The 10,528-nt window shown below is 56.4% G+C and overlaps 1 protein-coding gene across 5 annotated transcripts; it reads right to left on the bottom strand.

Annotated features, from left to right (window-relative positions):
- Positions 1 to 620: 620 nt before the first annotated feature.
- RIPK3 (receptor interacting serine/threonine kinase 3) lies at positions 621 to 9,757 on the bottom strand. 5 transcript variants are annotated; one of them, XM_048820294.2, is made up of 13 exons: positions 9,667 to 9,757; positions 8,687 to 8,834; positions 7,842 to 8,172; positions 7,472 to 7,632; positions 7,211 to 7,260; positions 5,144 to 5,314; positions 4,847 to 4,929; positions 4,068 to 4,233; positions 3,187 to 3,278; positions 2,622 to 2,691; positions 1,936 to 2,027; positions 1,535 to 1,562; positions 621 to 994 (listed from the first exon to the last, which is right to left on the bottom strand). In XM_048820294.2, the coding sequence occupies exons 2-13, from the start codon at positions 8,830 to 8,832 to the stop codon at positions 891 to 893; spliced, it is 1,494 nt and encodes a 497-aa protein (XP_048676251.2). In that variant the 5' UTR covers positions 8,833 to 8,834; positions 9,667 to 9,757; the 3' UTR covers positions 621 to 890. The 5 variants fall into 5 exon arrangements, with proteins under 5 accessions (XP_048676251.2, XP_048676249.2, XP_074975026.1 ...); XM_048820292.2 differs by having other exon boundaries at positions 8,687 to 8,839; positions 9,667 to 9,730; XM_075118925.1 differs by lacking the exon at positions 1,535 to 1,562.
- Between the last annotated feature and the right edge of the window lie 771 nt (positions 9,758 to 10,528).

Below are 10,528 nucleotides of genomic sequence, written 5' to 3'. Positions count from 1 at the left end.
TCAAATAAATTGGTTAGTCTCTAAGGTGCCACAAGTCCTCCTTTCCTTTTTGCAAATACAGACTAAGACGGCTGCTACTCTGAAACCTGTGACAGGAGATGTAGCCCTTCAGGGAGCCAAGTCCAGAGGAGAGAATTGACACTCGAACTACAACTCCCATAAACCAATGCACAGGTAGGAAAAAGCAGTTTAACATTTTGTTGAGCTGATTCCAAAGGAAATGTTTCAGATCATTTTTTAAAAAATGAAATATTCTGATTTGGGTGGAACAGACCCGAGATTAAATACTCCATTTTAATTTTCCCGATGGAAAATTAAAAATTTATGGCAAAATCAAAATTTTTCTGTGGAAAATTTCAATTTGGTGTAAACTGCCTTTTCCACAGGTACATCATTTTGCCCAGCTCTAGATTTCACTCTCCATTTCCAGGATGGTTCTGTTTGGCGGCCACGCCTGGGCCTTCGACAGCAGAGAGCATCTGTCCCACAGGCACTCTGAGATCTCCAGAGGACAGGCTGGGCTGGGCAAAGTCAGTCACTGCTGGGCTGGCATCATCCAGCTGCCTTCCTTCCTCCACTCACGACTCTCAGAAACCAGACGACTCATCCCAAAGCTGGGCTTGTTTTAGTCTCATTGTTGCTTTAATGCAGCAGCTACAAAAGTCCTCCGTGGCCAGAGATTCCAGCTCCCAGGGCTGTAATCCCCCCTGCCCCCCACTGCAAGGGGGGGTGGGGAGCTGGGAATGGGGAAGAGGACGGTGTGGGGCCGAGTTTCACAGTGCCCCTGCAGAGGGAAGTGGTGCGTACCGGGGGGAGGGGGTCCTCTGCTGGGGGCAGGGAGGGCTGGGGTGCTCCACACACATATCTAGAGATCAGAGATGAAGGAGCCATTATTTCTTCCTCCTCTTCTCTACTTGCACCTTGTTCACTTTCATGCTGTTGTTGTGGCCAATCTGTATTCCTGAGCAAGGACCAATGATATGTATGCAGCTACCTGTGGGAGAGAGGGAGACACAATAAAGTGAAGGGTAAGAAAGAAAGAAAAGCATTTGTGTGGAGAGAGAAGAGGGGGGCGTATGGGGGTGGATATGTAGAGACAGAGGGTGCACATAAGGATAGATAGTCAGATGAGATGGATGGATGGACGTGTATGGGGAAGGATGGATGGACAGATAAGATGGATGGATGCACGGATGGATGTGTAAGGGGATGGATGGATACACAAATGGATGGATGAGTGTGGATGGGGACGGATGGATAGATGCACAGATGGATGGGTGTGGATGGGGACGGATGGATCAGATGGATCGATGTGTGTGTGTGTATGGGGAAGGATGGACGGATGTATTCTCTCTTTCACTCTCTCAGAGGCTTAAAACCAAAGAATTGTTCTGGGGGCAACAAATAGAAGGGACCCCCACCCCTACCCCAAATATCTGGGGCCACCAGAGCCTTAGTGCTCATTTATGAGGGAGCAGGTTCCCCCTGGGGGCCAGCCAAGTACATTGCCGCTGTCCCGAGTGCGGGGGCTCACCTGAGAACCCATAGGCAGGTGGCTGAGACTGAAAGACAGATGGGGGAGGGGAATGGGTTAGTCAGCTGGGACGGGAACAAAGACCCTGCTCTTTCCCTCTGTGCCATTATCCCCATGATCCATTCTTTCCATTCCACAGTTCCCATCCCTTATACCCCTCCTCCTCCCCTTCATCTGCCCATAGCTCCCTCCCCCCCACACCATCCTCTTACATCCCCTCCCCTGCTCTCCCCATCTGTAGATCCCCCTCCCTCATTCCCTTCCAGCACCACCTCAGCTCCACCCCAACCTCCCGGCTCCCATCCTGATCCCATAATCCCCTATATTCCCATCCCCCTCTTCTCTCTATTGCCCTGCATCCCTAACCTCTCCCCCTTCCCCGGGTGGGGGCACCCCCTCACCGGTTGCTGGAATGAGAACATGGGTTGCTCCGGCCCCTGGGTGGGGAGAGGTGGTTGGGACTGGATGGAAAAGAAGGGCCTCGGCTCATTGTCTGGTAGGAAAGAAAAATTAGGGTTCACGAGCACTTCCCCTTTAAGGTTGGGATTTTTCACTGCCAGACTCTATCCCCACCAAGATGCATCCTCTTAGCCATCCCTGATGCACGCCCACTTGTTCACTGCCCTTGTGAACACTTTCTCTTTAAGGGAGGAGTTTCTCTCTGCCGGAGTTGGTTCCTCATAAAAACTTCCCCTTTAAGAGCAGAGTTCTTCACTGCCAGACTTTGGTCCTCATGAACACTTTTCCTTTTACTTTCTCTTAAAGGGGAGTTTCTCATTGTCAAACACAGGGACCCATTCCGCACTGTGGAACTTTCCCTTTAAGGGTGAAGTTTCTCACTGCCAGATGCCAAATGTCATGCACACTTTTCCTTCAAGTGGGCTTTTAAAGGGGAGTTTCTTAGTATTGGTCTCTGTCCCTCATCCTGTATTAATGGTAGTGAAAAGCTGCCACTTCGCAGTGAAATGAGGGTACTGCAATGGGGGGGGGGGGTAACATCCCATCTTAGGCCTGACCCCCTCCTCCTGGATTGCCCCCTCAGTCCTCCAGCCCGGCCTCCCCTCTCCCTGGATCTGCCCCATGGTACCTGGGGGTCTCAACTGTGATGAGATTGTCTTAGGGGAGCCAAATTCTCCATTATTGGGTCCTTCTGCTCCCTTGAAAGAGAAGAGAGAATCACATGGATCCTGCATGCTACGTCTCACTAGATCCCTACAGATATAAATTACAGGGACCCCTTGCCCGGCACTGAGACGCAGCCCTTCTGGGGTGGGGCATGGGAGCTGTTCATATGGGAACCCCTCGCCCAGTGCAGAGATGGGGCCCCTGTGCGGAGGGGTACAGGGGCTGGTTCTATGGGAACCCCTCACCTGGCACTGAGATGCAGCCCCTCTGGGGTGGGGTGCACCGGCTGCATAACAGCCACAGAGCAGCCCTGCCTGGGGATTGCTCACCCAGTGTTGAGGTGTAGCCAGCCCTGGGCATTAGGACTAGCACTGACTGCAAGGGGTGGTGCCCCCACATGGCTCCCTGCGGCACTGTGCCCCCTGATGCCACCCTTGGGCGCTGGGTGCCAGCACTGACTGCGAAAGGAGAACACGGGCACTCCTTGCTGAGCCCACCCCAGGGAGGGAGCGATGGCAGACATTTACCTGCCTGGGACCCATGCTGACACTGCAGGGCTGAGGGGTACCAGGTTCTTGCTGATGCTCCGTCTCCCTCATGCTTCTCCTGGGCACAGCTTCTGAGGGATATAAAACACCCCTCCGGGTCAGCTTACGGGAGCCCGTGCGCCCCTCTCCCCTTCTGCAAACATCCCAGACCCTCAGGCAGGGAAATTAGCCGCAACAGCCAGCTCAGGAAGTCGCACCACTCTGGAGGCGGGACTTCCTGTATTGGCACTCTGGGAATGGAATTTCCTCTATTGCCACCTGTTTTGGGTGGGACTTCCTGTGTTGACATTCTAGAGGCAGGACTTCTTGTGTTGGCACTTCCTGTCCTGCTACCTTGGAGGCAGGATTTTCTGTCATGTCACTCTGGAGGCGGGACTTTCTCCATTGTCACCATTTAGCATGTCAAAGCCTATCCTGTTACACTGGAAACACAACTTCCTGCCCAGTAACTCGGGAGGCAGGATTTCCCCTAATGCCACCATTTTGGGTGGAATTTCCTGTCCTGTGACACAGGAAGCAACACTTCCTGCCTTGCCACACTGGAGGTGAATCTTCCCCACAGCCACCTTGTTGGGCAGGACTTCCTATGTTGCCTCATGCCACATCAGAGACAGGACTTCTGGTTGCCACTCTTGAGCTGGGACTTCCTGCTCTGTCACATCAGAGGTGGGAATTCTCACACAGTCATAGCCGATGTGGAAGTCCATCTATGGACCTGTTGGAGGCGGGAATTCCTGCCCTTTTATCTTGGAGGTGGGATTTCCTGTCATGACACCAGAGTAGACTCCCTTGATACCCAGAATTTCACCAGCTGGTGCCTGATGCAGATAGTTTGGAAGGGGGACGGAAACCCCACTTACCGTTTTCTCTGGATGGATGATCCTCATAGCGAAGTGTGTGGAATTTCTCTGAGACCCCAAGGGAAGATGGAGGAGAGGCATGGAGATGGGAGCTCTCAGCCGCAGCGGGTGTAGGGACACTTACTGATGGTCTGGACTCATAGCTGGGAGAACTGGCCATCATCATCTGGGGTGACAATTTTGGGGTCAGGACTGGATAGACAGACAGATGGGTGCGTATGGGGATAGATGGATACATAGATAGATGGGTGCGTATGGGGATAGATGGATACATAGATAGATGGGTGCGTATGGGGATATCTATCTATCCCCATATACACCCATCTGCCTGTCTGTCTAATCTATCTATCCCCCAAACACTCCATCATCCATCCATCCATCTATCTCCAGGCACATCCATTCATCCATCCATTTATAGATATCCCCATACACACCCATCTATCTATCTATCTATCTAGATGGATGGATGGATGATGGGGTGTATGAGGGATAGATAGGATTAGACAGGCAGACAGATGTGTATGGAGATAGTGAGATAGTCTGATTTCTCTTCTGGTGCAGCACCACCCCCTTGTGGCAGGTGCTGAGAATATCAGGGATTGAATTACTTAAATCATGTGTTGGGAGATGGGAGATTTATCCTCAGCCCCTGGGTCTGGCTTGGAATTGGGGCTATTTAAGCCCTGGACGTCATATTCTGCTAGGATGGTGCTGCCACCTCGTGGCCAGCTGTGGTGATGCAGAGGATGGACTCAGAACCACAGCCGGCTGCGCCTCACCAGCACATCCTGGACCTGACGCACAGCCGGCACGATCCGGGACTTGTGGCAGGAGAAAATCTTCTCTGTCTTGTTGCTGCAGTCTGCAGGAGAAAGACAGGAGGGGTGAGGGATTCCACTGCAGTATGACACCCCCTAATGGTGGGGCATTGGGGCCAGCACAGACTGCCAGGGGAGAGCGCCCCCTCTTGAGCCCCTGACCCACTCCCTGCAGCCTGGTACCCCGTACTGAGCCCCGAGCCACCCCCTGCAGCACAGTGCCCCCATCAGCACTGACCGCACGGGAATGGACTTTACCTTTAAACGTGGGTCTTTCCCAGCTGTCATTGTGCCAACATCTCTTCATTAACTCTTTCATGTCCTCCAGGCCCTCCACTCCTGTGACCTCCTCCAGCTCCTCCAGGTCAGGTCTCTGGCCCCGGGGGATGTGCATTCGGAGCAGGGAGCTCATGCATTTTGGGAGGAGATCTGGACCGCGAAGACAAGGGGAACATAAGGGTCATACATAAACACTGCCCCCCAGTGGTGAGTCAGAGACATAACAGCTGTCACAGACACTGCCCCCCTGTGGTGAGTCAGAGACATAACAGCTGTCACAGACACTGCCCCCCTGTGCTGAGTCAGAGATATGATTATTAAGGCTACAATAGTGTCACCGAATCTGAGACTTCCATTGACCTCCGTAACATTTTTTGCCCTCAGGTTGGAGCTCCCAGCCAGCTCCGCCCTCGCAGCTCCCAGTCCCCAACCTGGTGCGGGGACCCCGCAGCTGCCCAGCCATGGCAGGGGGCTGGTGGGCCCTGCAGCTGCCCAGACGCCACGGGCGGCGGGGGGACCCCACGCAGCTGCCCAGCTGCAGCCACGGTGGCCACAGCTTGAGGACCCGGCAGCTACCAGCTGCGCAGGGCGAGGGGACCCCGCAGCAGCCCAGCCCCGCGGCAGAGGGACACCGAAGCTCCCATGCACCACATCGGTGGGGGACCCAGGAGCCCCAGCAGCCATGGGTGCTGAATCCACCTACCCTTTTGTCAGGGATATTTTTAGTGAAAGTCAGGGACAGGTCATGGGCTGCTGGGAATATTTGTTTATTATTGACCTGTCCCTGACTTTTAATAAAAATATCCGTGACAAAAACTTAGCCCTAATGATTATTTACTACAGGGGTCAGGAGTGGGGTAGGTCAGCTGGAATTTACCAGGAGCTTAAGGGAATTACCCTGAATCGCCTTTGATTTCAGGTGCCTAAATGTCACTGAGCTCCCAGCCATGTTTCGTAAAGCATCTCGCCACTGAGATCCCCTAGCCACACCCCCTCAGAGCCTCTGGGATTTGAACTCCCAGAGGTGGGCAGAGATTTTCAAATGGGCATAACTGGGCCTCTTCCCCCACTCTTTATAAGGAGCCTGTAAGAGGTAGTCCCTGTCGCAAAGATTTTACAGCCAAGAGAGACCAATTAAATCCCGTTTCATGGCTGGGGAAACTGAGGCAATAGATGGCTGAAGTAATTTGCCCCAGGCCGCACAGTTTAGCTGTGGATAGAACCCAGGAGTCCTGGGTCCCATCCCCCCTTGCTCCACTAGGCTCCACTCCTCTCCCAGAGCTGGGGATAGAATCCAGGAGTCCTGGCTCCCAACACCCCTGCTCTAACCCTCTAGGCCCCGTTCCCTTCCCTGAACTGGGGATAGAACCCAGGAGTCCTGCCCCCAGCACCCCCCTGCTTTAACCACTGGGCCCCCCTGCCCTCCCGGAACTCAGGATAGAAAACAGAATTGAACACCAGACTTTGAGGGAACAGCCCCCCCTACTGAGCCTCCTGCCCTGCTCCCTATACCACGGATTCCCCAGGTGGCACACTGTGGGTAGTGGGGCCAGCACTGCCTGCAAGGGGAGTGCCCTTCACATTAATGATAATTTCTTTTGAAATTCTTTGATGGAAAATATCATTTTCCCACTAACCCTATTATTCACCTACCCATCCAACTTCAGTCCTGTCTGTCCACCCCCATATTCTCCCCCCATCCCTTCCGTTCTAATAAACTATCCTTCTATCCAGCTATGTCTCTAGCCAACTACCCTTCCTTTTTCACACTTCTCCTCTCTTTTTATCCCACTGATACAGGGTTTATGGGTTATACCAACACAGGGTTTATGGCTATCACAGCTCACTGTCCTCTAGTGGACAGATTGAAAACTGCACCTGTATGAACCGTAAATCCTGTGCTGCTGGGATAGAAGGGATTCCCCTTCAGTTCAGAGGTGGTGTTTGTTTTGTTTCTATTCCCAGGAAACCCTGAGTAGCCCCTGAATCCCAAGACAAGCTTGGCTCAAAAGAAAGGTATAGTTAAAAGACAGGAATAGGACTCACTTGGGTAAGGCTGTTGACCGGTTAACACGGACCAGGTGAGGATGGCATAACTGCAGAGGCGAAAGAGGAGGCAGGTTGGGATCATGGGATGGGAGAGCGTGCCCTACACAGCTCCCTGCAGCACAGCGCCCCCTAATGTCGCTATGGGTCTTTGTGGTCAGGACTGACTGAAAGGGGAGAGCACCCCCTACTGAACCTCCTGCCTTGTTCCCTGCAGCACAGCACCCCCAGTGCCTCACTGGGGCATTGGGGTTCCTTTACCTGTATATGTCTGTGGCTGGCGTTGGCCTGTAGTTGATGTCTATGAGGGATTCGGGGGGCATGTACTCCAGGGTACCCCCATAGTCATCCTCATCCCTGGATCTGTCCGTTCCCTGCTTGGTCGTCAGTCGCTTGAACTTCGATAGTCCAAAGTCTGCCAACTGGTGGGGAAGAGAAAAAAGCATAGCTGGGGGGCAGGGAATGGGACACATGGCCTTTCTCCTCTAGGGGGCGCTAGCTGCTACGCAGCCCTAGGGCAAGGGAGTGGCTGGATCAGTGGGGTGGGGAATGGGACGCAGGGCCTTTCCCTTGTAGGGGTTGCCGGCTCTGACCCAGGATTGGCTGATGAGGAGGGGAGGGGTTTTCTCACCCGGACGTGCAGCTCCAAATTCAACAGGACATTGCTGGGTTTGAGGTCCAGGTGCAGTAATGGTGGGTGAAGCCCATGCAGGTAATTCATGCCCAGCGCCACCTGGTGGAGGAGGCGGAAGCGCAGGGGCCAGGGGACTGGCTGGACTCTCTCCAGCAAACTGGCCAGGCTGCCATTCTCCATGTACTCCATGACGATGCCCAGCCGGGGGCCACAGTCCCAGCCCTCCTCTTCCTCCTCATAGAGGCCGAAGAGCCGCAGGATGTAGATGAAGCGAGCTTTGTCCATGGCCCGGGCTTCTTCCAGGAGCTCTTCACGGCTGCAGGTATCACTGCGGGGTGGGTGGGGGGGTGGAGAGATGAACGAAGGATGGGGAAAGTTGAGAGTGGAGGAAGGAGGGAGGAAGTGAAAAGAAAGAAAGAAGGAGAAACAGAAGAAAATGGAGAGATGGGAGGAGGGAATGGGGGAGTGGAGGGACAGAGACTACAGAGGGCAGGAGGAAATGGAGGTATGGAAGGACAGAGATAGTGGAGAGAGGGAGATAATAGAGATGGAAGGATAGGAAGAGATAATGGGCTCCACTCCATGCAGGGAAGAGGAATAGGGAGGTATGGAAGGATAGAAAGAGGGAATGGAGAGATGGAAGGACAATAAGAGAGGAATGGACAGAAGGGTGAAGGAGAGATGGACAAAGAAACATGGTGAAAGGAACAGGAGAGAAGGGGGAATGAAGGGGAGAGGGGATGGGGAAAAGTAAAAAGAAGCACAGGAAGGAAGAGAAAAAAGAGAAAGAGAGTGAAGGAAAAAAGGCTAGAGAGAGATAGAGAGCGCCCCACCCCTCTTACCGGCTCAGTTTCTTCACGGCAATGGGGATGCGCCAGTCACGGTGCTGAGCCCGGTAGATGGTGCCGAACCCACCGGCGGCGATGAACTGCATCCCCTCCAGGCACTCCCGGGGGATCCGCTCCCGGAACTCCACCCACTCGGCCATCCCTGCGCTGGGACAGCGTGAGAGAACGCCCCTCCATCCCGACCCGCAGCCCCCCCATGCCCAGCCCGGGACCCCCCCCGCCCTGCTGGTGCCCCTCCCTCCCGACCCGCAGCCCCCCCATGCCCAGCCCGGGACCCCCCCCGCCCTGCTGGTGCCCCTCCCTCCCGACCCGCAGCCCCCCCATGCCCAGCCCGGGACCCCCCCCGCCCTGCTGGTGCCCCTCCATCCCGACCCGCAGCCCCCCCATGCCCAGCCCGGGACCCCCCCCGCCCTGCTGGTGCCCCTCCATCCCGACCCGCAGCCCCCCCATGCCCAGCCCGGGACCCCCCCCGCCCTGCTGGTGCCCCTCCCTCCGAACCCGCAGCCCCCCCCGCCCAGCCCGGGACCCCCCTGCCCTGCCGGTGCCCTCCCTCCCGACCCGCAGCCCCCCCATGCCCAGCCCCGGGACCCCCCCGCCCTGCCGGTGCCCTCCCTCCCGACCCGCAGCCCCCCCATGCCCAGCCCGGGGACCCCCCCCGCCCTGCCGCTGCCCCTCCCTCCCGACCCGCAGCCCCCCCATGCCCAGCCCGGGGACCCCCCTGCCCTCCCGGTGCCCCTCCCTCCCGACCCGCAGCCCCCCCATGCCCAGCCCCGGGACCCCCCGCCCTGCCGGTGCCCTCCCTCCCGACCCGCAGCCCCCCCATACCCAGCCCCGGGACCCCCCCGCCCTGCCGGTGCCCCTCCCTCCCGACCCGCAGCCCCTGCTAGCCCAGCCCTGCCCCGCATTCACTGGACCTCTCCCCTCCCTTCATTCCCGGTGCCTGCACGGGGGGACTCGCGCCCCTGTCCTCAGACCTGCAGCCCCCAGCACCGCTCCGAGCTTCCGCCTCCAGCCGCGGCGCGTTTCCCTTCGCCTGCGAGCTCGTCACTTCCCCCTCGGGCCTCCCACACCGCCCCTTGCCCCCCCCCGGCCCGTCCCGTCCCCTCCCCTCCCCCGCCTGCGGCGGGGCTGGCAGCGCTGCGGGAGGGGAAGAAAAGCCTAGGAGAGAGATTGGGAGGGAGGGAAGGTGTGTAGGGACAGACAGGCAGAGATTGGGAGGGAGGGAAGAAGGGAAGGTGTGTAGGGACACACCGGCCGAGATTGGGAGGGAGGGAAGGTGTGTTGGGACACACAGGTAGAGATTGGGAGGGAGGGAAGGTGTGTAGGGACAGACAGGTAGAGATTGGGAGGGAGGGAAGAAGGGAAGGTGTGTAGGGACACACAGGTAGTGATTGGGAGGGAGGGAAGGAAGGTGTGTAGGGACACACCGGCCGAGATTGGGAGGGAGGGAAGGTGTGTAGGGACAGACAGGCAGAGATTGGGAGGGAGGGAAGAAGGGAAGGTGTGTTGGGACACACAGGTAGTGATTGGGAGGGAGGGGAGGAAGGTGTGTAGGGACACAGGCAGATAAATGTGCTGTGCATGGGTGCAGAGAGACGAATTTGATCAATCAATTGATATTCTTTCCTTCTCCCTGTGTCCGGTCCTTCCTTCTAACTTGTCCCCACCCCATTTGTCCTGCCCCCCGACTCTGTTCCCAGTCTGGGATCCTAGTTGCACACATTAGTCACCCACCCAGACAGATCAGCCAGGAGCCCTGCTCAGACCCTGAGCCCCTGTCACCCTTGCACACACGTCGTCGTGTGTCGGTGATAAATTACTTCTTCCACCAGGCGC

The sequence above is a fragment of the Caretta caretta genome, chromosome 13, assembly GCF_965140235.1.
Source record: "Caretta caretta isolate rCarCar2 chromosome 13, rCarCar1.hap1, whole genome shotgun sequence".
Taxonomy (NCBI): domain Eukaryota; kingdom Metazoa; phylum Chordata; order Testudines; family Cheloniidae; genus Caretta; species Caretta caretta.
This window is presented reverse-complemented; position numbering and strand designations above follow the sequence as displayed.